At 49.9% G+C, this 27,674-nt stretch overlaps 1 protein-coding gene across 1 annotated transcript; it reads left to right on the top strand.

Annotated features, from left to right (window-relative positions):
- Window positions 1–112: 112 nt before the first annotated feature.
- Slc24a1 (solute carrier family 24 member 1) lies at window positions 113–27,674 on the top strand. The gene is given in 10 exon segments (XM_048333179.1): window positions 113–1,622; window positions 1,625–1,998; window positions 10,355–10,405; window positions 11,528–11,636; window positions 16,243–16,326; window positions 17,629–17,720; window positions 20,959–21,726; window positions 22,745–22,834; window positions 23,984–24,150; window positions 26,276–27,674. Coding segments are annotated over 10 exon segments (3,495 nt in total). The 3' UTR covers window positions 26,526–27,674.

Here is a 27,674-nt window from a genome sequence, read left to right as displayed (position 1 = left end):
GCTGGGCTTCATGGAGAAATCGTCTCTGCTCGCCAATCTGAATCCCAGATCATCCTTCATCTCTCCAAGGACAGAATGAGCGGCCTTCTCTAACCAGACAAAATTGGCCATTATGGGGAAGGTGCTCAGGATGGGGGCCCAGGAGAGGCGGATACTGAGGCCCAAACGGCTTCAATGGAGTCGTTTCCTCTTCCTTCTGGGAATGCTGATCATCGGCTCCACCTATCAGCACCTGAGAAGACCCCGGGGCCTCTCCTCGCTGTGGACAGAGATCTCTTCCCAACAGCAGCCTATCAAACTGGCCAGCCGGGACCTGCCCAATGATGAGAGGGAAGTGAACAGTCATCCTCCGAAAGCTAGTTCAGAAATGGCGGGTGAGACACTGGCACCCCAGGGCCCAGGTGCAGTCGATGAAGCAGCACCTAGCAGAACAATGGAGAGCCCCCCCAGTATACCCAGAACAACCACCAAGATCACTTCACTAGCACCAAAGAATAATTACAGCCCAACCACCACACGCACAGAAAGAGGGAAGGAAAAGCCCTTACCCACACCTACTAGAGTACCAAATCATGACACCCCAACATCAAGCAGTCAGATGGGAAGACATTATACCCCAACACCCGAGGGAGAAAGGAAGAGCAACAGCCCAACACAAGCCAGGGGAAAAGGGAAGAAATATACCCCATCGCCTTCCGGAGGAATTGGTTCTTATGCACCTTCCATATCCATGGCAAGGGAAATAAGTCACGTGACCAGGACACCAGAGAAAGATGGTGAACCGTGGACATCCAGCGAGAGAGTAGAGAGCAGCCCTCCCAAGAGAATACTTCAAGCCACCCCCACAGCTACTCCCAAGCAAATAGTTCCAAGCACCCCGACTCCCCTGACACCTGAGGTGATAGAAACAAGCACTTTAACGTCTCCAAGAAGTAGCATGGAAAAGAACACCCTGACTGGCTCCGGAAGGCTAGAAGGTAACAACAGTCCAGTCAATTTCTGGAGGGCCATGGAGAAGGACTTCCAGACAACTCCCCAGGGAGCAATCCTAGACCACCCCTCAGCCATCTCTGAGGGACCAGTGACCCTCAACACTATGGCAGGCAACGTCCTGGCAAAAACCAAAGCATCTTCTGCTCCCCAGAATACGAGGAGACCTGCACTCGTGACAGATATACCCACTATTAGAACGCCCTCAGCCACCTCCCGGGAACTGACCAACCGCCCTTCCACAGCTCGCAGCACCCCAGAAGCCCCCAAAGTCAGGGCAAACCCAACCACCCGAGTCACTCATTGTGTGTTTGTGGAGCCGGGCCCGGCACTGCCCCTCCCCACCTCCCCGAGCCTAACAACGGCCATGCTCCCAGAAGCACCCAGCCCCTCAGTGCTGCTGCCCAGCTGGCCAGAGCCTCACCCCAAGGCAGAGTACCCCCCAGATCTGTTTAGTGTGGAGGAGCGGCAGCAGGGCTGGGTGGCTCTGCATATCTTTGGCATGATGTACGTGTTTGTAGCCTTGGCTATTGTCTGCGATGAATATTTTGTCCCAGCCCTGGGCGTCATCACAGACAAACTCCAGATCTCTGAGGATGTGGCAGGAGCTACGTTCATGGCGGCGGGAGGCTCGGCCCAGAGCTCTTCACCTCCCTCATCGGCGTCTTCATTTCCCATAGCAACGTGGGCATCGGAACCATCGTGGGCTCTGCTGTGTTCAACATCCTTTTCGTCATTGGCACCTGTGCCCTGTTCTCCCGGGAGATCCTCAACCTCACCTGGTGGCCCTTATTCCGGGACGTGTCCTTCTACATCCTGGACCTCTCCATGCTCATCGTTTTCTTCCTGGACAGCCTCATTGCCTGGTGGGAGAGCCTGTTGCTGCTGCTGGCCTACGCCCTCTATGTGTTCACTATGAAGTGGAACAAGCAGATCGAGTGCTGGGTGAAAGAGCAGCTCAGCAGGAGGCCCATGGCCAAGGTCATGGCCTTGGGGGACCTCAGCAAGGTAAGGACAGGCTGGCTCAGGGGTCTCTAGCGGCTTTGAAGTGAAGGGATGGAGGGAGGGGAGGATCCAAAGTGGGAGCCAGGCACCTGTGGCTCACGCCTGTAATCCCAGTTACTCAGGAGGCTGAGATCTGAAAATCAAAGTGCCAAGCCAGTCCAGGCAGGGAAAGTCCATGAGACTCTTATCTCCAATTAACCACCAGAAAACCGGAAGTGGCACTGCAGTTCAAGTGGTAGCCTTGAGCTGAAGAGCTCAGGGACAGCGCCCAGGCCCAGAGTTCAAGCCCCATGGTGGGGGGTGGGGGGAGAAGCTCCACTTACCCACTGAAAAGCCAGCCCTGACGACAGAGCTCTCTGTATTGACTTGACTTGTGGCTTCCTGGTGCAGAATTCCCCTCTTGAGGGACTTTCTTGCTAAATTAATTGCTGATTCAATAATCTGGAAGATAAAATTAAATTGGGAAAGTGACCTCTGAAAATGGATTCGAAAGTGTTTTGTTCTTTGGAAGTAAAGGTGCTGTAGAGATAGAGACCCCGTTTCTCTTCTTCTACCGGGGTGAGTTTGGGCCCAGGTTGGCTCAGAGTACCTGCTGCAAGCGTCAGAGAGGCTGCTGGTGGGATGAAGTTTCGCGTGCGAAGGCGTGCGAAGAGTATAAGGACTTAGCTACTTAATCCAGAGCAATTGTGATGAGTGGGCAGGATGGAGGGAAATAGAAAAACCTCAGCACCATGTGTGGGAGGTGAGAGAAAGTTCACTCTGTTGAGAAATTTTGAAATCATGTGATGTTCTGGTCAGGGCACAGAACTCAGAGCTAGAACACTTGAGCGCTGGTCTGATCCGACCTGTAATTTATTTACTGTGTGACGGCAGACAGGTCCCTTCCTCCCTCACTAGGGAGAATGACAAGAGTCCAACTCCTCACCAAAAGGTCCCGTCTTCACATTGTATGATCATGTAGTATGCCCAAATGAGTTCAGTTCTGGCAGGATCCAGCACAATAGAATTTGTGTAACCTAAACAATCGCCCTTTCTGTGGGGAGAGGGGTGTATTGGACCTTAAACTCAGGGCTGGGTGCCACCCTTTAGTTTTTGCCCCTGATCAAGGCTGGTGCTCTACCATATGAGCCACACACAGCTCCACTTCCTGTTTTTTTGGTGGATTTTTTTTTCATCAGAGATAAGAATCTCACAAGATGGATACTAGTGGCTCACACCTGTAAGCCTAGCTACTCAAGAGTTTGAGAGTTTGAGATCTGGGGCTGGGGATATAGTGGCAAGAGTGCTTGCCTCATATACATGAAGCCCTGGGTTCGATTCCCCAGCACCACATATACAGAAAATGGCCAGAAGTGGCACTGTGGCTCAAGTGGCAGAGTGCTAGCCTTGAGCAAAAAGAAGCCAGGGACAGTGCTCAGGCCCTGAGTCCAAGGCCCAGGACTGGCAAAAAAAAAAAAGAGAGAGAGAGAGTTTGAGATCTGGGAATTGAAATTTGAAGCCAGCCTGATTAGGAAAGTCTGTAAGATTCATATCTCCAACAAACTACCCAGAAAAAGGAGGAAATGGTGCTGTGGCTCAAGTGGTAGAGTGCTAGCCTTGAGCACAGAGAGGCTCAGGAACAAAAAGCCCAGGCCTGGAGTTCAAGCCACAGGACTGGCAAAGAAAAAAAAAAATCTCATGGACTTTCCTGCCTGGGCTGGCTTTGAACCATGATCCTCAGATCTCAGCCTCCTGAGTATCTAGGATTACAGGTGTGAGCCACTGGCACCCAGCCTCACAACAGACTTTGAAAAGCTCTTCAGAGGCTCTTGGAAGCTTCTGGAAGCAGCTCTGTTCTTATCTATGTGTTGAGACAGATCCCGTTTGTGTTTGAGTTGGCATTCGCCTGCCCAGGCTGGAGATCCTCAACAGAGATGGTCCATTTTCTAACGGAAAGGCTCCTAGCGGAAGGGCTTCACATCACTGTTCATTTTTCCCTGAGTGTCTGGAATCAAAATAAAGTGGTATTTTTTTTTGGGGGGGTGAAGGATTATAATCAGGATGTCTTTAAGACTACTGCCAGAAAAAAATAAAATGATTAAGTATTGATTATAGTATGTTACACTATGTATGCCATATATGGTATATATTTATATAGTGCAAATGCACACATGTACACACAAATACACAAATGTATATACATGTATATATTATACACACATATGTGCATGTATATAGTTTAAATACACATATACATAAACACATATGCATAGATATATAATCTATATGCATATATACATATACACTATATTATATAATATGTACAATCTATATACACATATAGAATACATATGTATAATTTAAATACATACATATACACATACACACAAATATATGCATACATACATATAAAACTCTAGAATGTCTATTTTGATACTGTCTGGAAAAAAAATTCAAAGATAAAAATAGGAAACATAGGCCGGGCACTGGTGGCTCATGCCTGTAATCCTAGCTAGTCAGGAGGCTGAGATCTGAGGATTGAGGTTCAAGGCCAGCCTGAGAAGGAAAGTCCACGAAACTCTTATCTCCAATTAATTACCAGTAAACTGGAAGTGGCACTGTGGCTCAAATGGTAGAGCACTAGCCTTGAGCTGAAGAGCTCAGGGACAGTAACCAGGCTCAGAGTTCAAGCCCCATGACCGACCAAAAAAAAAAAAAAAAGGTAACATAATATTATCAAATAGACATATATTGGTGTGAAGATGTCTGTTGTTTTTGGCAGTACTGAGATTTGAAATTGGGGCCTGGTGCTTGCTAGGCAGGTATTCTACCATTTGAGCCATACCTCCAGCTCTTTTTGTGTTAGTTAATTTTTGAGATAGAGTCTCACTTTATTGCTTTGCCAGTATGAACTGTGATCCTCCTATTTGTGCTTCCTCAAGCCACTGGGATGACAGGCACATGACACGGGGCCCAGCCACTGCACTTCTTCTGTATCTGGGACAGCAGGCATGTACTCTTCTCTCCAATGAACTACCAGAAACCCGAAGTAGAGCTGTGGCTCAAGTGGTAGATTGCTAGCTCTCAGTGACAGCGCCCAGGCCCTGAGTTCAAGTACCAGGACCTACACCCCTACACACACACAAATTAACCAACAAGCAAGACTCCAAGCAGATCAATCTGGTCTTTCTGTAGGAACTGGTCCTCGTGTTTCTTGTCAGGGTTGGCATTTCTCCTAAGGGTTTCTATGAGTGGCCTCTGTGGCGAGCTGCCCGCTGTTGACACAGGGAGGCAATCCATGGGCAATCTCCGCCACCCACCTCCATCTGCTGTGCTCCCAGAGAGCTATCCTACCTAGGGTTTCCTCCTTCATCTTCCTTTGATTGTCCAACAAAACAAAACCCAAATGGTTAGCATTCTCTGTCTCCCCCTCCCATACTCCCTTTTGTTTCCTCTTTCTCTTCTCCTCCTCCTCCTCCTCCTTCTTTCCCTCCGTCCCTCCCTCCTCCCCCCGTCTCTCTGTCTCTGTCTCTCTCTCTATGTCTCTGTCTCTCTGTCTCTCTCTCTCTCATATCTCTTTTTTTTTTTTTTTTTGGCCAGTCATGGGCCTTGGACTCAGAGCCTGAGCACTGTCCCTGGCTTCTTCCCGCTCAAGGATAGCACTCTGCCACTTGAGCCACAGCGCCGCTTCTGGCCGTTTTCTGTATATGTGGTGCTGGGAATCGAACCTAGGGCCTCGTGTATATGAGGCAGGCACTCTTGCCACTAGGCTATATCCCCAGCCCTCTCTCATATCTCTTTATGTAACCCAGGCTAGCCTCAAACTCCAGATCCTCTTGCTTTAGCCACCTGAGTAGTCTCGACTAAAACATCAACCGAATTCACAATTCTAGATCAGCCTTTCTAGGGCTGGGGCGTTGCTTTGTGCCGCAGTGCTTATTGAGCATGTGTGAAGCTAAGGGTTATAATCGCTTCTCCTTGTATGATTACTTTTCCTTAGACAATTTGTGGGAGCTTTTTGTGGTCATCTACTAGTGTGTGCTCACCGATGACAGAATAAGTGTACAAGGAACAGATATTAACAGGAAAACCCAAACATCTGATCAAGTAGTCCAACAGCTATTTCCATGGACACATATATGCTCGTTGCTGAGGTTTTACAGACATTTGTACAATGCAGTAGTATCTTCTCTTTCTACATATACTGAGATTAAATACAAAGTTAGATTATTTATGTTCTATTAAAAAAAAACCTCACAGGAATTCTGGATGCTCTGCTACCTAAATTCATTGGACTCTAGAACCAACAAATGTCTTTTATTTTTATACTGGTCCTGGAGCTTGGACTCAGGGTCTAGGTGCTGTCCTTGCGTTTTGTGCTCAAGGCTAGCACTTTACCACTTGAGTCACAGCTCTAGCTCCAGCTTAATTTTACTAGTAAGTTGGAGATAAGAGTCTCACAGCCTTTCCTGCCTGGGCTGGCTTTGAGCCATACTCCTCAGATCTCAGCCTCCTGAGTAGCCAGGATGACAGGCGTGAGCCCCTGGTGCTCAGCTGCCTTTGCTAAGTGTGTGGAGGACGGGGGGGGGGGGGGGGGGGGGGAGGGGAGGAGCAGGGGAGGGCGGTGTGCTGTGAGGTGAATGTGGAAGCCTGTTGGTGATAGGGACTGATTCAGAAAGCACTTTTTTTTTTTTTTTTTTTGGCCAGTCCTGGGCCTTGGACTCAGGGCCTGAGCACTGTCCCTGGCTTCTTCCGGCTCAAGGCTAGCACTCTGCCACGTGAGCCACAGCGCCGCTTCTGGCCGTTTTCTGTATATGTGGTGCTGGGGAATCGAACCTAGGGCCTCGTGTATCCGAGGCAGGCACTCTTGCCACTAGGCTATATCCCCAGCCCAGAAAGCACTTTCTTGTCAGACTTGCTGAATGGGCCCCTGGACCACTCACATGTACACAGACGCTTATGCCCAGATGCCAGAAATGTCAGTGATTTGAAATGGGCCTGCTAGGGAATGTGGGTTCAATACTACTTCTCCCATTATGTTTAGGAAAATAGGACTTCTAGTGTGTGTGTGTGTGTGTGTGTGTGTGTGTGTGTGTGTGTGTGTGTCCAATAACCACAAACCAAACAAAACCTCTTCCCACAAAAGCCACATACCACCACTACCACCTTCTAAGCGGAGTTAGGTGATCAGGAAGGTTCTGTCACTGTCTTGATTGACAGTGTAGATGAATCATAGAATCTTTCTGTATTTCCATTTTCTCATTTATCAAAGTAGCAGTAAGAATTCTAGCCTTGTCTATTTCATGGTGTTAGTAGTCCTGAATAAGAAGATGGTTATACAGGGTGCTGGTGGCTCACGTCTGTCCATCCTAGCTACTCAGGAGGTTGAGATCTGAGCATCCTAGTTGGAAGCCAGCTGGGTCAGGAAAGTGGTAAGAATCTTATTAACCTCCCAAAAGGTAGAAGTGGAGCTCTGGCTCAAGTGGTAGAGCTCCGGGCTTGAGCAAAAATGCTCAGGGACAGCACCCAGGCCCTGAGTTTAAGTCCCAAAACCAGCACATTAAAAAACAAGGGGCGGGGGGAGGAGGAGGAGGAGGAGGAGGAGGAGGAGGAGGAGGAGGAGGAGGAGGAGGAGGAGGAGGAGGAGGAGGAGGAGGAGGAGGAGGAGGAGGAGGAGGAGGAGGAGGAGGAGGAGGAGGAGGAGGAGGAGGAGGAGGAGGAGGAGGAGGAGGAGGAGGAGGAGGAGGAGGAGGAGGAGGAGGAGGAGGAGGAGGAGGAGGAGGAGGAGGAGGAGGAGGAGGAGGAGGAGGAGGAGGAGGAGGAGGAGGAGGAGGAGGAGGAGGAGGAGGAGGAGGAGGAGGAGGAGGAGGAGGAGGAGGAGGAGGAGGAGGAGGAGGAGGAGGAGGAGGAGGAGGAGGAGGAGGAGGAGGAGGAGGAGGAGGAGGAGGAGGAGGAGGAGGAGGAGGAGGAGGAGGAGGAGGAGGAGGAGGAGGAGGAGGGAGGAGGAGGAGGAGGAGGAGGAAAAAGTAAATGGTTGTGAAGGACTTTGATGCTGGCAGAACATAGAAAAGGTTAGTCATGAGCAAAGAACCCCCAGAAAAATATTTTGGGCCCAATCAATCTGAAAGGCACAAAAATCATTGCTCATCGTGGGGCAAAGATCAGTCTCTCTTGGGCCTTACCAGCCACCTTCAAGGGTAAGCCCTCACACTTTGTTGCTTCTAAAGAGAATTCAGTGAGTGACGGTTGAACAGGAAAAAACGGGGTGATGGTTGGAACAATGGAAGTTTATGTATGCAGCTTCCTTTATCCCAGTAAACATATAGGCATGTCTTGAGAGAATTCAAGAGATTGGTTAAAATGCATAGCACCTCCTTCAGATTCCGAGTAGTTATTGCTGTTGTTACATTCAACTGTGCATAATACCCAACATTCAGATCTTCCCTATCTTCCAAAACTTAACTCAGATTCTATCTAAGGCAGGGTGTCTTTCTGACCCAGTTATCTATCTATTCATTGCATATCACAGCCACATTTTTTGCCTTTTTTTTTGTCATTCCTGGGGTTTGAACTCAAATGCAGGACTGGAGCACTGTCCCTGAGGTTTTTCACTGAAGGCTAGTGCTCTACTATTCTGTGCCACAGTGCCACTTCTGGTTTTCTGGTGGTTAATTAGAGATAAGAGTCTCTCTCATAGACCTTTCCTGCCTAGGGCTGGCTTTGAACTGCAATCCTCAGATCTCAGTTCTTGGACTGGGAATTTGGCTTAGTGGCAGAGTGCTTGCCTAGCATGCATGGAGTCCTGGGTTCAATTCCTCTGCACCACATAAACAGAAAAAGTCAGAAGTGGCTCTGTGGCTCAAGAATGCTAGCCTTGAGCAAAAGAAGCTCAAGGACAGTGCTTAGGCCCTGAGTTCAAGCCCCAGGAGCTGACCAAAAAAAAAAAAAAAAAATCTCAGGCATGAGCCACTGGTGCCCAGGCCCACGTTTTATTTTTGTCTCATGTCTATATTGTATTTGTCTTCATTTCTTTCTAGACATAGACTCTGTACCTTGAACATATTTTATCCTTAAAGCCATCTGCATGGCAATTTTCAGTAAATAGGAACGGGAAGAATGACGGGCAGGTGGAAGGCCCTAGATCAGGCACTATTTTCTATATTTTCTAAGCTGAAGAGTGAAAAGAGGACAGTTAAGTCTACCTCTGGTTGGGACAATGGAGGTTGGTAGGGTGAGGAAAGCATAGATCACGGGGTAAACATTTGTGACCCTGATGCCTCAAGTGGGTCCCGGAGGCCACTTGGGAATACCTACCCATCTAGCTCACCTTTCGTGAACACCTACTGCGTGTGTAAAAGATACCATGCTGCAGGTGAGGGGAAAAGAGATGAGGACATCCTAAGTTTGCCGCATGGTTACACACACACACACACACACACACACACACACACACACTCACCCAGAATAGTTCAGGTATTAAGTGGCTGGAATGCAAAATGGCAGGCTAGGGGTCCACATGGTAAATGTTCTGGGCCTCGTGCTTCTTCCTCTTACCTTGTACAGGGCCACCTTGCTTCCGTCTGTGCCCCACAACTCCCCCGACAACCCAGCCAGCCCCAATCTGACCACACAGCCAGCTTTTAGCCTGGCAAAGGGGCCCCATTGCTGCCATCCAGGTTTTGGGAAGAATTATGGTGAATGGAGTGAGGGGGTGGGAGAGAAGGGGCCATTTGGGGAAACTTTATACAGGAATTCACCCAGAAGTTTCTGAAAAAATGGATAGGACTGGGTAAGCAGAAAGGAACAGAGAGGTCTTTGTAGTGGTAGAAAATTGACGCGAGAGGGGAAGAGGAGTTGAAATAGATTAAATGTATTTGGAGGAAAATGCAGGGATTCATTTGTTTAACAAATACTTAGTGAACCCTTGCAAAATGCAATAAAAGAAAAGGGCCAGGTGCTGGTGGCTCATGCTTGTAATTCTAGCTACTCAGGAGGCTGAGACATGAGGACTGTGGTTCAAAGCCAGCCCAGGCAGGAAAGACTATGACTCTTCAATTAACCACTAAAAAGCCAGAAGGGGTAGAGCATTAGCCTTGAACACACACACACACACACACACACACACACACACACACACACACAGAGGAATAGGCACCTATAAAAGAGAATCATCCTTAGGTGAAAGGTGACAATGAAGGGGAGACTGAGGCACGAGGAGTGAGGTTTCCTGGTGAGTGAAGAGGGCGCACATCGAGTTATCTCTGAGTGTATCTGTTATAGCTGACGTTTTTCCCTGGAAATAAGTAAGTGGGGGGGAAAGGGGTGGCTCTTACCCCATGGCTTTTCTTGACTCTCGTCTTCCTGTGATTCCTGTTTGTAGCCCAGTGATGGAGGAACGACTGAACAACCGCAGGACAACAAGAGGCTGAAGGTGGGTGTTGTGTGGAATCTGCCCATCACGAACAAAGCAGGGTCTCAGAATTCCACTGCACACCCTGAGCACTGTGGTTCAGATTCTGGGGGTGGGGGGGGAACCTGAGGTGCTCAGGCCTGGGAAACTCCTGGCAGCTACCAGGGGGGAGCCAGGAAGGAGGGGCTGCCTTGTCAAGGCCTCTCACCCCGTTAGGCCTTCTAGGAGCGGGGAAGCCAGGGTCACAGCTCGCTTGGCCAGTAGTCTGCTGTGTGATCTTGGGCCTCCGGTCCTGCATCTACAAATGACTCCTCGGACTAGAGACTCCCGGTCCTAGTTTCCAGCTTCAATGTTGCACGATTGATCCAAACAAAAGAACAAAACAAAAACTACTGGGGGCTTTGACTTTAGAATGCTCCAGAACTAAGAGAAAAATAGGATGAGCAGTGAAGGAACGTGAGTCTGAGACTGTGAGTGACGTCACCCTTCGGCTTATGGGGTGTGGAAAGCAGTGTGAGGAATTTGGAAAGGAGAGGCTGGGTGAGAATCCGCCAGGCATAGGGTCGTCGAGGCCTGTTGTGAAGTACCGCACACAGACACTAGATGGCAGGAGAGGCCAGATGGAGAGGGATGGGAGGGAGACGTGGCCTGCAGTGTTGGTTGTGTGAATCAGATGATAACTTGAGTGTGCCTCACATCTGGGTGCAGTCCAGATGTGTGTGCCAGTGACAATCTCTTGAGCGTAGGGGAGAAAAATAAAACTGGACTGGGAATCATTAGATCTGAGTGCTGATCCGACCCCAGGCTTGACGTCAGAGTCAAGCAGTTGCTTTGAGGTTTTTGTTTCCTTTTCTGTAGATGGGGGTCATAGCCTTAGGACGATGATAAAACACAACCGATCTCTGAACCCGAAAGGGCCGTGCCCACATCCAGTGGTCTCCCAGTAGTGGGCCAGTTTTGTGTTACTAGAAGAAAGTATGCATTTTAATGAGATGGCGCCTTCTGGTTTGAGGTGAAGGCTCGAGTGCTTTCTCCCAGGGTCTCTGTGGGAAGGAGGCGGCTTAGCCAGGCCCTGGCATGGGTGTGGCTCGTCTGGCTTGGGCAGGGGCCCACTGAGGCGTGTACGGCTCTCCCTTTGCTCAGCTCCCGTCCATGCTGATCCGAGGGAGCAGCTCAGCCTCTCTGCACAACAGCATCATCCGCAGTACCATCTTCCACCTCATGATCCACAGCCTGGACCCCCTGGGGGAAGGTAAGCAAGGCCTCTCTCCAGCCCGCTCCTTCCTCCTGTCACCCAAGAAGAGCTGCGGGGCGGGGGAGGGGCAAGAGGCAGAGGGCGCCCGGTGGCTCACACCTGTTATCCCAGCTACTCGGGAGGCTGAGATCTGAGGATTGGAAGTTTGAAGGCAGCCTGGGAAGGCAAGTCTGTGAGACGTTGATTTCCAATGAATCACTTCAACACCGGAAGTGGAGCTGTGGCTCAAAAGGGTAGCGTGTTAGCCTTCAGCACACAAGTTCAGGGGCCCAGTGCTCAAGCCCTGCATTCAAGCCCTAGGACCAAAAAGAGAGAGAGAGAAAAAAAAGTCAAACACTTACCAGAAGGCCACGGGACCATTCTTAGGTCCACATCCCACTGCTTTCCTGCCTCAGTATCCCCCTCTGTGACATGGAGGGTGTCACCCGCAGTTAGGCCAGGAATGCCATGTCTTCTGCTCTGGCCGGGGCTGGGATCCAGCCTCCGCGTCCCACTGAGGGCTCCAGCTTGGCCCAGAATGACTAACCGGGGGTACTTTGTAGGGCCTCACAGTCCACAAGCTTTGAATGGCATTGCCCTTTGCTCCTAGGAAGCCAGTCAGTCCTACTCCCAGCCAGGAAGCCCAAACGACACCCGTGGCGTCTACTATGACCTCGAAGGGGAAGGGCGATGGTGAGAGCAGGGTCTGAAGTGCAAAGAGGCCAGCATTGAACTTGACAGATGATGGCAGCGGAGAGGGTCATCATCCACCTCACCAAATCTGGCCTCCCCGTCCCCAGTCTCTCTTTCTCAGAGAGCTCCCAACATACTTGTCAGGCTCTCGTGGGTGCCTCTTAGATTCCCCTCGAGTTCCTCCTTCTCTGGAGCGCTGGTTCAGAACTGAACTCAAGTAATAGGAGGCCATTTGCTTCTGAGCAAATGCCAAAGCCTCACTGTGACTGAATCTGATGCAAGAGAATAAGCTGCTGAGCCCCAGGGAGCAGCACCCTGATGGATCTTTCTGGTTCATTTGAGGGGCTTAAAAATCCCTCAGGTGTCAGGTGCTGGTGGCTCATGCCTGTAATCCTTGCTACTCAGGAGGCTGAGATCTGAGGATCTTGTTTCATAGCCATCCCAGGCAGGAAAGTCCATGAGACTCTTAACTCGGATTGACCACCAGAAAACTGGAAGTGGAGTTGTGGCTCAAAGTGGTAGAGTGCTAGTGTAGAGCAAAAGAAGCTCAGGGACAGTGCCTAGGCTCCCAGCTCAAGGACTGGTGTGTATACAGACACACACACACACACACACACACACACACACCACCCCCCCAGGCATAAAGCTTCCTCTTCAGATCCAACACTAGGTATCAGATGTTGAAAATATTTATACCGATTGTACAATGACGAAAGCAGCCTCAAAGACGAGTGATAAAATCTTCCATAGGAATTCTTTTTTTTTTTTGGCCAGTCCTGGGCCTTGGACTCAAGGCCTGAGCACTGTCCCTGGCTTCTTTTTGCTCAAGGCTAGCACTCTGCCACCTGAGCCACAGCGCCCCTTCTGGCCGTTTTCCATAGATGTGGTGCTGGGGAATCGAACCGAGAGCCTCATGTGTAGGAGGCAAGTGCTCTTGCCACTAGGCCATATTCCCAGCCCCCCATAGGAATTCTTTAAGGGGAGCTTCAGCAGACATGCTGAGAGAGGAAAAGCATTGGCTGGAGAAAACCAGCACCTCTGGGTTCCAGAGCAGAGCTCTGGATGATGAGGGCTCAGCCCAGGGAAGGAAGGAACCATTGCCGGACCAGTCCCTGGTGATAATGACCTTCTCCTGAGCAGGGCTCCCTGCCCAGGCCATTTCTGTGACCACAGCTGTCAGCTGGCCTATTTGTCTTAACAGGATTATGTGATGTTCAGGCCAGGCTGAGGTCAGAGGAGATTGAAACTAAGGAGATGATCCAGCCGCTCTCTGTTCGCTGTTCATGGAGAGGGTGTGTGTGTGTGTGTGTGTGAGGAAACCAGTGCCGTGGGAGCCAATCACGTCACTCCCGGCAAGGCCCGGGTGCCCGGGTGCCCGGCACACTGTGAGTGTGGCAGATCAGGGCACACCCTGAGGTGAAGGACTTGCTGATGTGATGTGCTCTGGAATGCAGTCCGCTCAGAGAGCCCAGCCTGGTCCAGGAGGGGCTGGGACCTCGCGGGCCTTTGTTCCCAGGACTCTCTGGGTGTTTGTTTCCATAGGCTGCTTCCAGATGTCTATCCAGATGTTTCCACCCTTTGCATATGTTCCAACTCTCTCCACAATGTTGATGAATAGAAGAGACATGTCCTGTGGTCTGAAACGTCTTCTCCCTCCCTGCGAAGGAGCTTTTCCTATCCAGGATCCCACAGATCTTTTTTTGTGTGTGTGTGTGTGTGCTGGTCCTGGACCCCAAGCTTTCGGTGCTCAAGGTTAGCACTCTACCACCTGAGCCACAGCGCCATTTCTGGCTTTTTGGTATTTAATTGGAGATAAGAGTCTTATGGACTTTCCTGCAAAGGCTGGCTTTGAACCTCGATCCTCAGCTCTTAGCTTCCTGAGTAGCTAGGGCGACAGCCATGAGCCACTGGCGCCCACATGTCTCGGTGATCTCACTCAGATGCGTGAGAGGAAGGGGTGGGGGACACCCTGAAGCTCACCTGCTTTCCCTAGTGGCACAGGAAATGAGAGGCCAGGGCCTAGGATGAGGGATGTGAGACAAAGAAAGGTTTGTTTGTTTTCTCCTCCCCCTTCCCTGCAGCCAACAGGGCACAGCTGTTCAGGAAAGCGAGCCTTTAGCATCCAGCTGGGCACTGCTCAATGGAAGCGTGGGGGGCCTGGTCAAGGCCAAGGGGGTCCTGGGGGCCCTGGGGTTGTCCGGATGCAGGAGGCAGTGGCATGCCAGCTTCCTGATGCCAACAGGAGGATGTGCTTTGGCATCAGGAACACCTGGGGGTGCTTCTCCACCTGAGTTTGGGAGATAGGGATAGAGGGAGAAATTGCAGACATGTTTGATTCCCTGCCCATCCTGGATACAGACAGAGGCTTTGATCTCCCCAGCTTTCCACCCCTACAAGTCCTCAGTTTCCTCAAGTCTGTGGTATGGACAGGTGATCAGGTCCCCTGTAATTCACACCACGTGCAGAGCTGTTTTCCTGGGTGGGACCACCGTTCTTGACTCTTGTCGTCAAGTCACCATCATTGTCATGTAACATCATCATATCACATCACAACACAACACTGCTGCTGCTATGGTGAATTCTAGGTCCCAGGTGCTGTTTTAAACACAGCCATGTGTAAATTCATATACTTGGTGGACAACGTGGAAAACTCTGGAAGGTTTTTGTTGATTTTTCTTTTTCTTTCTTTTCTTTTTTTGCTCAAGGCTGGTGTTTTACCACTTGAGCCACGCCTCTGCTTTTGGCTTTTACTGGTTAATAGAAGGTAAGAGTCAGATTTGTGTGGCCAGGCTGGCTTCAAACCATGATCCTCAGATCTCAGGCTCCCACATAGCTAGGACGACAGGGGTGAGCCCCTGGCACGCAGCTCTGGAAGGTTTTATAGGTGAATAGTTCCACTGCGCTGAATCCGCACAGTACCGCAAGCAGTAGCACGCTAAGTGACAGCACCGATGAGGCTTCGCAGCAACTAAGCACTTGGACTTTGTCTCACGGACCCTCGGGGTGTGCAGCGACTGTGTCATACTGTTTGCTTTATAAGAAAGATGATGCTAAAGCTTAGAGAGGCAGCACGGGCTTCTCAAATGACCTGGTACCCGCGGGGTAGAGCCAGCCTGATGTCCTGAGGTGCCATCTGGTTTTTCATTGGTGCTTTTGCTTTTCCCTCCCTTCCACCCCCCCCCCCCTTCCTCGGCTGCACAGCTCCCTCTCCTGCCTAGAAGCCACGCTTCATGTTGCCTGGCACAGTCACAGTAGAAGACAGGTGCCTTCTGTGTTTTCCTTGCCTAGAAATCGGAGCAGCCATTTGGGTTCCTGGTGCACTGTGGGCCTGCAGCCAAGTACGGGCACTGGGATCTGGAGAGACCCTGGCTGGACTCCAGGTGTCTGGGATTCAAAGGGTTGGGACCAAGAGCTTTGCTACCCTTCCCACCTGGGAGAGAAGGCTCGGGAACACGGCCACCAGAACCACTGGAGCAGCAGGCATAGAAAGATGCCGCCGACTTCTAGTCCACACACAGAAACCATTACAGATCATTTGGTCCTAGGGTGGCCAAAATTGATCTTCATGCCCTGCCCATCCCAGACATCACCAATCAATCCTAAACTAAGTTTGGATCAGGATTCTCAACCTAAAACTCAAACAGCTGTCATTTGAGCTCACAAAGGAACAAATCCTAGTTGTTGTTCCTGAACTCAACCAAGTCATTTTACCAGAGAGAGGAAAGAGACCTTGGGAAGGGAAGTGACTTGCCAAGCTCATAGTCAGTGACAGAGAGCACCATGAAGATGCCTAGTAAGGTCAGAGACCAGCGGTCACGCACAGGCCAGCCTTTCCCTCCACTTCCGCTGCTGCGGTTGTCACTGGAAGGGCATGGCTGGTCGGGAGGTCACAGTCGTCCCAGATAAGATACATTTCCTTTCTCATTTGCAGCCCGGGCCTCCAAGGACAAGCAGGAGAGCTTGAATCAGGAGGCCAGAGACCAGCCCCAGGCCAAGGCAGAGTGCAAACCAGAAGGTGAGAGAATGGCCACTCGAGTGGGTTCTCCTCTGCCACCTCCCATCAGCTGCTGGCACAGGCCAGGGACGGAGGCACACGTTTTGGCCTCTCTGAACCAGTCAGATTGAATGATGAGTTAAGGTTGTTCTGTAGGCTGCTTCATTTTATCCTCTTGATTCTAGGATGCTTTTTTTGTCCTGGTCCTAGGGCCTTGGACTTAGGGCCTGGGTGCTGTCCCTGAGCTTTTTGTACTCAAGGCTACCACATGAGCCACGTTTCCATTTCTGGCTTTTGGGGTAGTTGATTAGAGACAGGAGGCTCACAGACTTTCCTGCCCATGCTGGCTTTGAACCACAGTCCTCAGCTGTCAGCTTCTTTTTTTTTTGGCCAGTCCTGGGCCTTGGACTCAGGGCCTGAGCACTGTCCCTGGCTTCTTCCCGCTCAAGGCTAGCACTCTGCCACTTGAGCCACAGCGCCGCTTCTGGCCGTTTTCCGTATATGTGGTGCTGGGGAATCGAACCTAGGGCCTCGTGTATCCGAGGCAGGCACTCTTGCCACTAGGCTATATCCCCAGCCCAGCTGTCAGCTTCTTGAGTAGCTAGGATGACGGGTGTGAGCCACCAGGGCCCAGTCTAGGATGCTCTTGTGGATATGGCTGCCACCTGTGAGCCACCTCTAGCATTTCCTCAGCCTCCTCCTTAGACGGGGCAGGCCAGGAGAGGCCAGCAGGTTGTTCAGCTCCCACTTGTTTTTGTTTGCTAAACTGCACCCCGACTGAGACTATTAGCCTCCTCTTCCCATCGCTTCTGCGCAAGGACAGTGTGGCTAGGTAAAGCCACCCGATATGGGAGGAGCCAGGACTAGGGGAGTCGGAGAGCTATTTCCTTATGGGCTCTGCACACCAGCCCTGCCTGGTCCACTCAGCAAACCCCAGGGGTAGGTGGACTAGCAGCAATTCTTCTTCTTCCACAAACAAACTGAGGTTCAAAGAGACTTCCCCAAAGAACCAGACCCCGAGTGCCGGGAGATGAGCCTGATCTCTGCTCATTTCACCAACTGTCCGTAGCATCCTTGGCCATCATGGCCAGGAGATGTTGGTGTATACAGGGGAACAAAGATGGCCACTTCCCGGATACCCTATCAGGGAACAGGACAAGAACAAGTCACACACTACCATCTTGCTTTTCCTACCAACAAGCAATTTCCCAAACAGGCCTTCAGCAAGCCAGCCGCCCCGTAGCCGCTCACACCTGTGTCTCTGCCCGCTGCTCTCAGAGATCCCTCCACTCTTCTCACCTAACCCATGTTTGTCCTTTAAAGAGGAGGAGCCAGCCGAGCTCCCTGCCGTCATGGTTACTCCAGCCCCTGCTCCAGCCGCCAAGGGAGATCAGGAGGAAGATCCTGGCAGTCAGGTAGGCTCCCAGCCTCTGCACAGCTGGAGGGACTTAGAAGGCCCAGGGAAGGATGTTCTGGCCCCAAATGACTTCCTCTCTAGAGGCCTGAAATCCTGATTTTAGTATTTTAGGAATGAAACTAAATCCGACTTAGTTTTATTCCGCTGGAGAGAGTATTAACCTTTCTCTGGACTCACTTGAACCTGTACAAACCTTCCTGGGGCCAGGATATTGACCTGACATCTCCGTGTGACAGACGGTTGTATGAAAACGCCTTGTGAATGGCCACATGCCATAGTCTCTGAGGTTGTCAGGAACCATGGGGCTGGTGAGACGAGGCGAGTCCTGAGCTTCAAGTGTGGTGGGATGCTCCTGCGCAAAGGCCTTAGAACCTTCTGGGCTCCTGATTGCTGCTGCATTGGCCAGGAGCCTGCCTCACCCCACAGGGTCTTCTGATCTCAGCACAACACTGCCTTCACAGCCTCTCCTCCTACTGTGCTCCGGCCAAACTGAACTCCTTGTCTCCCCAAGCTTTTCCACCTCCGGGCCTTGCTTCCTTGATTTCCTCTCCCTGGGACATCTTCACCTCCATCTTTCAATACTGAGCATCCCGTCCGGGCCTGGTATAAATGTCTCCTTTGCCACAAAGCTTCCCTGATGCACCAACTAGAGCTGTGTCCAATAGAGGTTGAGCGACACACAGGAAATACTCAGTTTGCAAGTCTCAACCCCATTCTTTTATTTGTTTCCCTAGTCAATGCCCAGAAGCTTTCAACCATCTCTCTTCCACAGTCCAGCAACGTTAGGGCTCTTCAGGGCATCCCGAATGTCTCAGTAGGCCCAATATGGCCAGCCCAAGCAAAGCTGGGGTAAGAACCGAGAGGTATCTGGAACGGCAGTGTGGGACAGGGCACAGCTTGTCACAGGAGCCAGACCTACTCAGATGGCACCTGGGAGCCTTCATCATTCTCCCTCCCTGCCTGCAGGCTCTGTCGTTGGCCTCGTTCATTCATTGGACTCTGAAACCACCACCCCAGTCCTGTAGACTACAGAGAAGCAATTAGTGACTGGTGACCAGTCTAAAAAGAATCTATGCAGCTGGAGCCACAGACCCAGGATCCAGCTTGGATCTGGGAGAGGCAGGGGACCTTGACTGCAACAAGACAAAAGGGAGCCATCCTTTCTGTTGGGGCTATGAATGGGGGACAGTCCTCAGAGGAGGATGGTACAGGTGGTTATGGAGAGTCTCTTACCCAGATAGTTGTGATTTTAATGGACTCTCATCTCCTCCAGGCCTGGGGAGGGGAGGGCAAGGAAGCAGGAATGGTTTCAGAACGAAATCTTTCTTACTCCCCACACCGTATTCAAAGCACAGGCTCATCCGAGGTCTGCAAAAGCTTAAAAAACAGCCCTCCCTTCCCCTCCCCCCCCAAGTGAATTAAATCAGAATATCTGGGGTGGGGCCTTGGGCATCAATGGTTTAAAAAGCCTCCAGGTGGTTTTAATATACAGCGGAGTTGAGAATCACTGAACATCCTTTGGGGGGTGCCAGTTACCACGACACTTGCCACAGATGACTTGTTTTCTCCGTAGCACACAGTCCAGCTCACTCACTGCTCAGGGACAGCAGGACTAGCAGGTTAGCTGAGAGCTAATCTGAAGACCCTCAGAATCAATGGCTTTTAGTGTGGAGGAGGCAGCCCCAAGGTCCCCAGACACTGGTCTGCTGATGAACACATTGGGAGCACTTGTGAGCATGCTCAGTACTGCTGACTTACTCCCAATCCCAACTCAATGGTACATGTAGAGGCAGGAAATTGGTAGTGTGTGTGTGTGTGTGTGTGTGTGTGTGTGTGTGTGTGTGTGTGTGTGTGTATGTGTGTGTATAACTTCTGGGGCTTGAACTCAGGGCCTGGGCACTGCCCCTGAGCTTTTGTGCTCGAGGCTCAGACTCTGCCACTGGGAGCCATGGTATCATTTCTGGCTTTCTGGTAGTTAGCTGGAGATAAGAGTCTCATGGACTTTCTTGACCAGGCTGGCTACGAGCCATGATCCTCAGATCTCAGCTTCCTGAGTAGCTAGGATGACAGGTATGAGTCACCAATGCCTGGAGGAAGTTGGCATTTCTAATAAGTTCCCCAGGGCTACTGATCTGGGGAGCCAGAGGTCTCATTCAGTTCTAGTACTTGTAAAGCAGGGTAGCATGGCGGTTAAGAGGCTGAGAACTGGACTATACATGCTGAAGCCCCAACTTTGTAATGTAAAAATGGTGGACAGTGGCAAGCTATTCAGCTTCTCTTTACTCTCATTTCTCCATCTGTAAGGTGGGTATAATGCTAGTCCTAGCATGCTAGCCCTATCATGAACTGATTTATGAAATATAGCAAGTGCTATTATTACCAAGCCACTCACCATGATACCTGGCACATAAAATGTGCAATAAATAGGTATCTACATCACAATGTTATACATACGATTGGGGAGTTTTATTAGTAGGCTCAGCAATATGTTGTGATCACCAAAGGACATGGTGCTATTCGTTCAAGCCTATGTTCCAGAGGCAACATGAATGGAAGGCGACTTTCTTAGAAAGGGAGGTGAGGGCTGGGGATATAGCCTAGTGGCAAGAGTGCCTGCCTCGGATACACGAGGCCCTAGGTTCAATTCCCCAGCACCACATATACAGAAAAAACGGCCAGAAGCGGCGCTGTGGCTCACGTGGCAGAGTGCTAGCCTTGAGCGAGAAGAAGCCAGGGACAGTGCTCAGGCCCTGAGTCCAAGGCCCAGGACTGGCCAAAAAAAAAAAAAAAAAAAAAAGAAAGGGAGGTGAGAGTCTTACGTATGGTCTGTGGTTGGTTCTGGATGTCCCCTGGGGATACAGCTATTTAGAATGAGTTCATCAAGATCTATAGTCTCTTTAACCGGAGCTGTCCTGTGGAAGAACAATTAGGCGTGTTCTGTGTGGTCTCAAAGAATAAATAGATACACAATGGCAAGGGGAGCTTTGATTTAAAATTGGACTTTACACCAAACAGCGCTGTCAAAGTTGGCAGAAGCAGGTGGTGAGAGTTCTCCACTCCTGAAAAGGACTAAATCAAAGCTGAACAAGCAGCTAGCTCTCTCCCTGGAATATTTAAGTGTTCTGATATCATTCTTAGAACAGCAACAACAACAACAACAACAAAGGGTGGGGGAACTGAGAAGGGAAACGAGCAGAACAGTTACCATACACTCATCTGTGGACTTTGGATTGCAGGAAGATGTGGCTGAAGCCGAGAGCAAAGGAGACATGACAGGAGAAGAGGGTGGAGCTCCTGGTGAAGGTGAAACCAAAGAGAAGAATGGAGGTGAAATTCAACCAGAAGGGGAAACTGAGGCAGGAGACGAACCTGAAAGGGAAATGGAGGCAGGAGGAGATGAGCATGAAGGGGAAATGGAGGCAGGAGGAGATGAGCCTGGAGGGGAAATGGAGGCAGGAGATGAACCTGAAGATGAAACTGAGGCAAAAGGTGAACACGAAGGGGAAACTGAGGCAGGGGATGAACATGATGGGGAAACTGAGGCAGGAGGCAATGAGCATGAAGGGGAAATCGAGACAAGAGGAGATGACCACAAAGGGGAAATTGAGGCAGAAGAGAAAGGAGAGGAACCCGAAGGGGAAACTGAAGCAGAAGGAAAAGGAGATGAACACGAAGGAGAAATCCAAGCAGGAGATGGTGAAGTAAAAAGTGAAGAAGATGAAACTGAAATCCAGGGAATCGAGGCCGACAATCAAGGTGAAGCCGCAAATGGGGAGGAGAAAGGGGCAGATGGTGAAGGGGGAAGTGATGGAGGGGAGAGTGAAGACGAGGAGGAAGAAGAGGAGGAGGAAGAGGAGGAGGAGGAGGAAGAGGAAGAGGAGGAGAGAGAAGAGGAGCCTCTGTCCCTGGAATGGCCCGCGACCCGGCAGAAGCAGGCCATTTACCTCTTCCTCCTGCCCATCGTGCTCCCGCTGTGGCTGACGGTGCCTGACGTCCGCAGGCCGGTGAGTGGGCGCAGGGGGTCCTGGGGCTTCCTGTCCCAAGGAAGGAGGCTGCGGGGATCTAGGTACGCCGGGCCCACACGCTAGAGGGGCAGGGTAGGGACACTCCGCTTGGCCCAGGGCTCCGTGTGAGGATGTGGGAGAGGACCGTGCGCAGGACACAGCACTGGGGTGAGCCCGAGGCCTGCCTACCAGTGTAAGCAGTGTGAGCCGGTCCTCCTGGATTCCTACCAGTTTTTGTTTATATTTTGGGAATGATACCGCTATACCCTTTCCATACTTCATTAGGGGTATTCTAAAACCCCAGGGTGATCAAACCCTATTATTATTTTTTAAATCCATAATGGGGCTTGAATTCAGGGCTCGGGCACTGTCCCCAAGATCTTCTGCCCAAAGCTAGTGCTCTACCACTTTGAGCTCCAGCTCCATTTCCAGTTCTCTGGTGGTTAATCGGCAATGAGTCTCATGGACTTCACTACCTGGACTGGCTTTGAACTGTGATTCTGAGATCTCAGCCTCCTGAGTAGCTAGGACTACAGGCGGGAGCCACCAGTGCCTGGCTAAGCCTTCTACAGGACAGCTCTTCTCTGGTTAAAGCTTCCAAAGTCTCAACCATTCTATAGCCTGGAGACTCTATCATGATAAACTCATTTTAAACTTCTCCCCTTCTCAATCCTTTCTGAAAGGAAAGGTCTGAATGATGCACTCAATACTTTTGTCTCTGGGTCCAGAGAGGTGTGTGGAGGATGGGCAGGGGTTTGCAAACGCCAAGCACACATAGGAATCTGGTTCTGGCTCGCTTCTGTGTGGTGACTACAGAACGCCCTGCTGGTGTTCTGATGGCCCCCACCCATCTGTCTCAGGTGCTCACTGGACAGGGGGCACCTCAGCTCCACGCAGACATTGGGATCCTCCACAGTCCTCCACCAGACCTTGTTGCTGATTCTGGGGTTGCCTCAGAGGGGCCCAGAGCCAGTAGCCTTTGCAACTTACTCCTCTTCCTTTGCATCCTTTCCAACAGGAATCTAGGAAGTTTTTTGTTATCACCTTCCTGGGATCCATTATTTGGATAGCCATGTTCTCCTACCTCATGGTGTGGTGGGCTCACCAGGTGAGTGGTCAGCAGGAACTCAATCTGGCATCAGCTGGCGTTCCAGTACAAGGCAGTATCAAAGCTCAAGCGGACCTGTGCTTTCCCGGTGGTTCAGGAAGGCTTCGTGAATGTGGCTCACGCCAATAATCCTAGCTACTCACAAGGCCGAGTTCTGAGGATCCCAGTTCGAAGCCAGTTTGGGCAGGAAAGTCCATGACACTCTTTGATTGATTTCATTTACTTTTTGTGTATGTGGTACCAAGGAATTGAACCTAGGACCTCATGCATGCTAGGCAAGCACTGTACCACAAAGCCATATCCCCAGCCATGATACCCTTATCTCCATTTAACCACTAAAAAGCCGGAAGTGGAGCTGTGGCTCAAGTGGTAGAGTGCTAGCCTTCAGAACAAAAGCTCAGGGACAGTGCTCAGGGTCATGCTCAAGCCCCAGGACTGGTGTGTGTACGCATGCATGCACACGCACACATACACAGACACACACACCCAAGTAGACTTTTAGTAGTGTAAGCACTGTGCTTTCAAAGCGTGGCTTCCATGATCCAGAAGGTTCTTCACATGCTGGCTCTAACTACTCTGCATCTGAGCATGCAGGGCTTTTCAGTTCTGCCTAGACTAGCACTTCACACACAGCAGAAATTGTAAGCGTTTTGCTCTCACTGTGCTGAGTAGAGTCTGTGCAGTATCCGTTGTACTTCTATCCGTAGCCTCTTAGCTCCTGGCACACAGCAAGGGTTGTGTGGAAATGCTGACATAAACATTTATTTTTATTTTTTTTTTACTTTTTTGCACTGATCCTGACCTGAGCCTATTTGCTCAAAGATAGTGCTCTACCACTTGAGTCACAGCGCTGCTTCTGGTTTTCTGGTGGTTAATTGCAGATAAGAGACTCGCAGACTTTCTTGCTTGAGTTGGCCTTGAACTGCAATCCACAGATCTCAGCCTCCTGAGTAGCCGACTTTGGAAGGGCCATTCTTTGAGGATGGTGTAGTAGGAAGGGAGCGTATCTGTGGCCACCCCTCCCTCGCTAGGCCACGGCACGCACGGAGCTCTACAGAAGGCACTCTGTTCGCACAAGGCAGCGTGTGGCTGGAGTGGTCCGGTGTCAGGTGTCGCCATCGTGTTTCATTAACGGTTGCTTTTTACTAGGTCGGTGAAACCATAGGTATTTCTGAAGAGATTATGGGTCTGACAATCCTAGCAGCGGGCACGTCGATTCCTGACCTCATCACAAGTGTGATTGTTGCTCGGAAGGGCCTGGGAGATATGGCTGTGTCAAGCTCAGTGGGCAGCAACATATTCGACATCACCGTGGGGTGAGCGGCAATGGATTCTATCCTTTCCTTTCTCCTTCCTTAGGATGTAATTCTCCTAGCCATGCTCGCTGATTTTCTTCTTCATTCAACTAGACACTAGACATTATGCTGTTGCTTGTGTGCGTGTCTGAGTGTGTGTGTGCACGCGGGTATGTGTGCTGATCCTGGGGCTTGAACTCAAGGCCCAGAGCTTTTTTGCTCTACCACGTGAGCTACAGCTCCATGTCCAGATAAGCATATCATGGACTTTCCTGCTTGGGCTGCCTTTGAACCATGATTTCTCAGAGATCAGCCTCCTGAGTAGCTAGGATTATAGGCATGAGCCACCCAGGCCTTGCTGTATTGTTGCTTTCTACAAGGCTAACGAAGTAGGTGGGACAACAGAATGAAGATACTGACTCAAGAACTAGGATGTTGTCTTAAATGTAGCTGATTGGAATTTACAGCCGACTTCAAAGTGAAGTGCATCCATTCCAGGTTCCCATATAGGTAAATACAAGGTGGGAGGCACCTGAGGGCAGGAGTCATTTCACTTTTTTTTTTTTTTTGGCCAGTCCTGGGCCTTGAACTCAGGGCTGAGCACTGTCCTTGGCTTCTTTTTGCTCAAGACTATCACTCTGCCACTTGAACCACAGTGCCACTTCTGGCCTTTTTCTATATATGTGGTGCTTCATGTATACGAGGTGAGCACTTTACCACACTAGGCCATATTCCCAGTCCCTCATTTCACTTTTTTTATTTGCTTTCTGGTGCTGGGGATGAAAGGCAGGGGTGTATGCCCATGAAATGCTTTCCCTGAGGCCCTTATTTTTATTTTTAAGTAGTTGTATAAAGGAGCTGCCATTTAACAAAGCATTTTATGATTACAATCTTAGTTACTCAGGAGGCCCTATTTTTTGATACTCCTGCTCTTTTGTATTTGGGTTCAGAGGCTCTGAACAGCATTTGGCTGCTTCAGCTCCATTTCCAGCTTTTTGGTACTTAACAATGGATTACAGCCTGTTCCAGTCAGCAGGAGGTAAATATATCATAGACTTTTGCCTGCTGGGGCGGGCTGTGAACCAGTATTCTCAGATCGCGGCCTCCTGAGTGGCTAGGATTACCGGCATGAGTTACCCATGCTTAGCTATATTGTTGCTTCCTGTTCCCACCTCTCCCTGAACTCTCAGCCTTGTCAGAGCAGAACACCCAGGCCCACATTCCTCAATGACATCCTAGATTTGGTTCCTTTACTCTGAATTTGTACATGTGTATAATGGATTCGAGTGGCAGATGATGGTAAAAAGGAATAGGTGAGCCCTAATCGCTAAAGAATTTAAATACTTTTTTTTTTTTTTTTGGCCAGTCCTGGGCCTTGGACTCAGGGCCTGAGCACTGTCCCTGGCTTCTTCCCGCTCAAGGCTAGCACTCTGCCACCTGAGCCACAGCGCCCCTCCTGGCCGTTTTCCATACATGTGGTGCTGGGGAATCGAACCGAGAGCTTCATGTGTATGGAGGCAAGCGCTCTTGCCACTAGGCCATATTCCCAGCCCCTTAAATACATTTTATCTTGAGACAGGCCTTGAGCCTAGAAATTTAGATGTAAGAGTCACATATGTACTGATCTGGCTTAGTTATAGTAATGTCATTAGGCATGCAGGAAAAATATAAAGCTCAAACTCACAGTACTCGTTTTTTTTTTTTTTTTTTTTTTTTTTTCGGCCAGTCCTGGGGCTTGGACTCAGGGCCTGAGCACTGTCCCTGGCTTCTTTTTGCTCAAGGCTAACACTCTGGCACTTGAGCCACAGCGCCACTTCTAGCCATTTTCTGTATATGTGGTGCTTGGGAATTGAACCCAGGGCCTCATGTATATGAGGCAGGCACTCTTGCCACTAGGCCATATCCCCAGCCCCCATAGTACTCGTTTTAATCTAGGCTCTCCCCAAAGATTAGTCCTTGGGCTTAATCATTTCATTTCCCCAAACCTCTTATTTTCTCATATGTGAAATGGGCCTCGCAGTTTTTCTCCCATTTTACAATTTGTGTGTGTTTGTATGTAAAAAAAAGTGCTTTTTAAGCAGAAAATATGAATTAAGTATGTGAGGTTATTATAAGCATCATAAATACTCATTCTTTAACCTTGCAGCTTGCCTGTTCCCTGGCTGCTTTTCTCTCTTATCAATGGATTACAGCCGGTTCCAGTCAGCAGCAACGGCCTGTTCTGTGCAATTGTTTTGCTTTTCCTCATGCTCCTGTTTGTGATCTCTTCAATTGCATCATGCAAATGGAGAATGAACAAGATTCTGGGCTTCACAATGTTCCTTCTTTATTTTGTGTTCCTGATAATCAGTGTGCTGCTAGAAGACCGAATCATATCCTGTCCTGTAACTGTCTGAGTCAGACACCGATGCTCAGAAAGAACATAGATCAGAAAACCATACCGGAAGCTATTGTTCCTCTTGTTACTTTAAATGCACACACAAACAGGATTTGAAGAGTGAAGTGAGTGGGCTGGACCCGCTGAAGTGCATGAGATCGGGGACCCAGCCTTCTCCTTGGAGACACTGGAAGCTCACTGTGGATTAAGATCCACACCTGTGGACTGGAGATGTGACTCAAGTGGTAGAGGGCCAGGCGTGAGCAAGCAAACCGCCCTGAGTTCAGGTTCCAATACGGTTACCAGATAATGCCCCCCCACCCCCGCCCTGCCCCAAAGATTCCTATTTAGAAAGGGTAGGGTTCTTATGCAGACTCAGGCAGTCACCTGTCAAATGGAGACAGAAGAACCTCTGTAGCTAGGGGTTTTCTAAATGAGAGCCAAGTGGGGTGAGAGTTGGGACAGCATATCAGGAATGAGGCAAGCTCCTTTGCTCACCATCTATCTCTTGGTCTTTCCTGAAGAGTTCAGGTCCAAAGATGCAAGTGGGGTTGGCATCGCTCTCCTGGTCCTTCTCCATGGGAGCCTGGCAATGTGCTTTGTCAAACTGTGTTCAAAAGTTAAGTTCTGTTGGGTTTGCAATCATTTTAGGCTCAGTTCCCGAGGTTTAAGGAGTTAAGTCTACAGGAAAGAAGTGTATCAGGAATTAATTCTTCTAAACCACAGTCCAGTAAAATGTACCACTACTATTTTCTAGCTTAAAGGGAAGATACTAGCTTATCTTCTTCTTTTTTTTATTCCTGGAAAATGGAATTAAAACAGTAAAGCAGCATGAGAAATAAAGTGTGTCATTTGCCTTGAATTGGAAAGAGTGGAGGTCAGAGAAGAAAACCGAAGGGTTGTTTACAAATCTGTACTTACTAGAAAATCCAAGTCCATATTGCTTCTTAGCAGTGGCCACCTTGAGAGACTGGAATATAATCATGGAGTTATCTTGCCTCTGCCCCACCAGCATGCTATCACTTGCAGCGACACCTGTCACTAGTGAGTGAAAAGGGACGTGGTTTTAAAGAGCCCAAAGTCAGAAGAACAAAACCCTGGCAGATAAAGTAATAGATTCCTAACTACTCAGGAGTTTGAGCTCTGAGGATCATAGTTTGAAAGCAGC

This window comes from Perognathus longimembris, chromosome 23, assembly GCF_023159225.1.
Source record: "Perognathus longimembris pacificus isolate PPM17 chromosome 23, ASM2315922v1, whole genome shotgun sequence".
NCBI lineage: Eukaryota > Metazoa > Chordata > Mammalia > Rodentia > Heteromyidae > Perognathus > Perognathus longimembris.
This window is presented reverse-complemented; position numbering and strand designations above follow the sequence as displayed.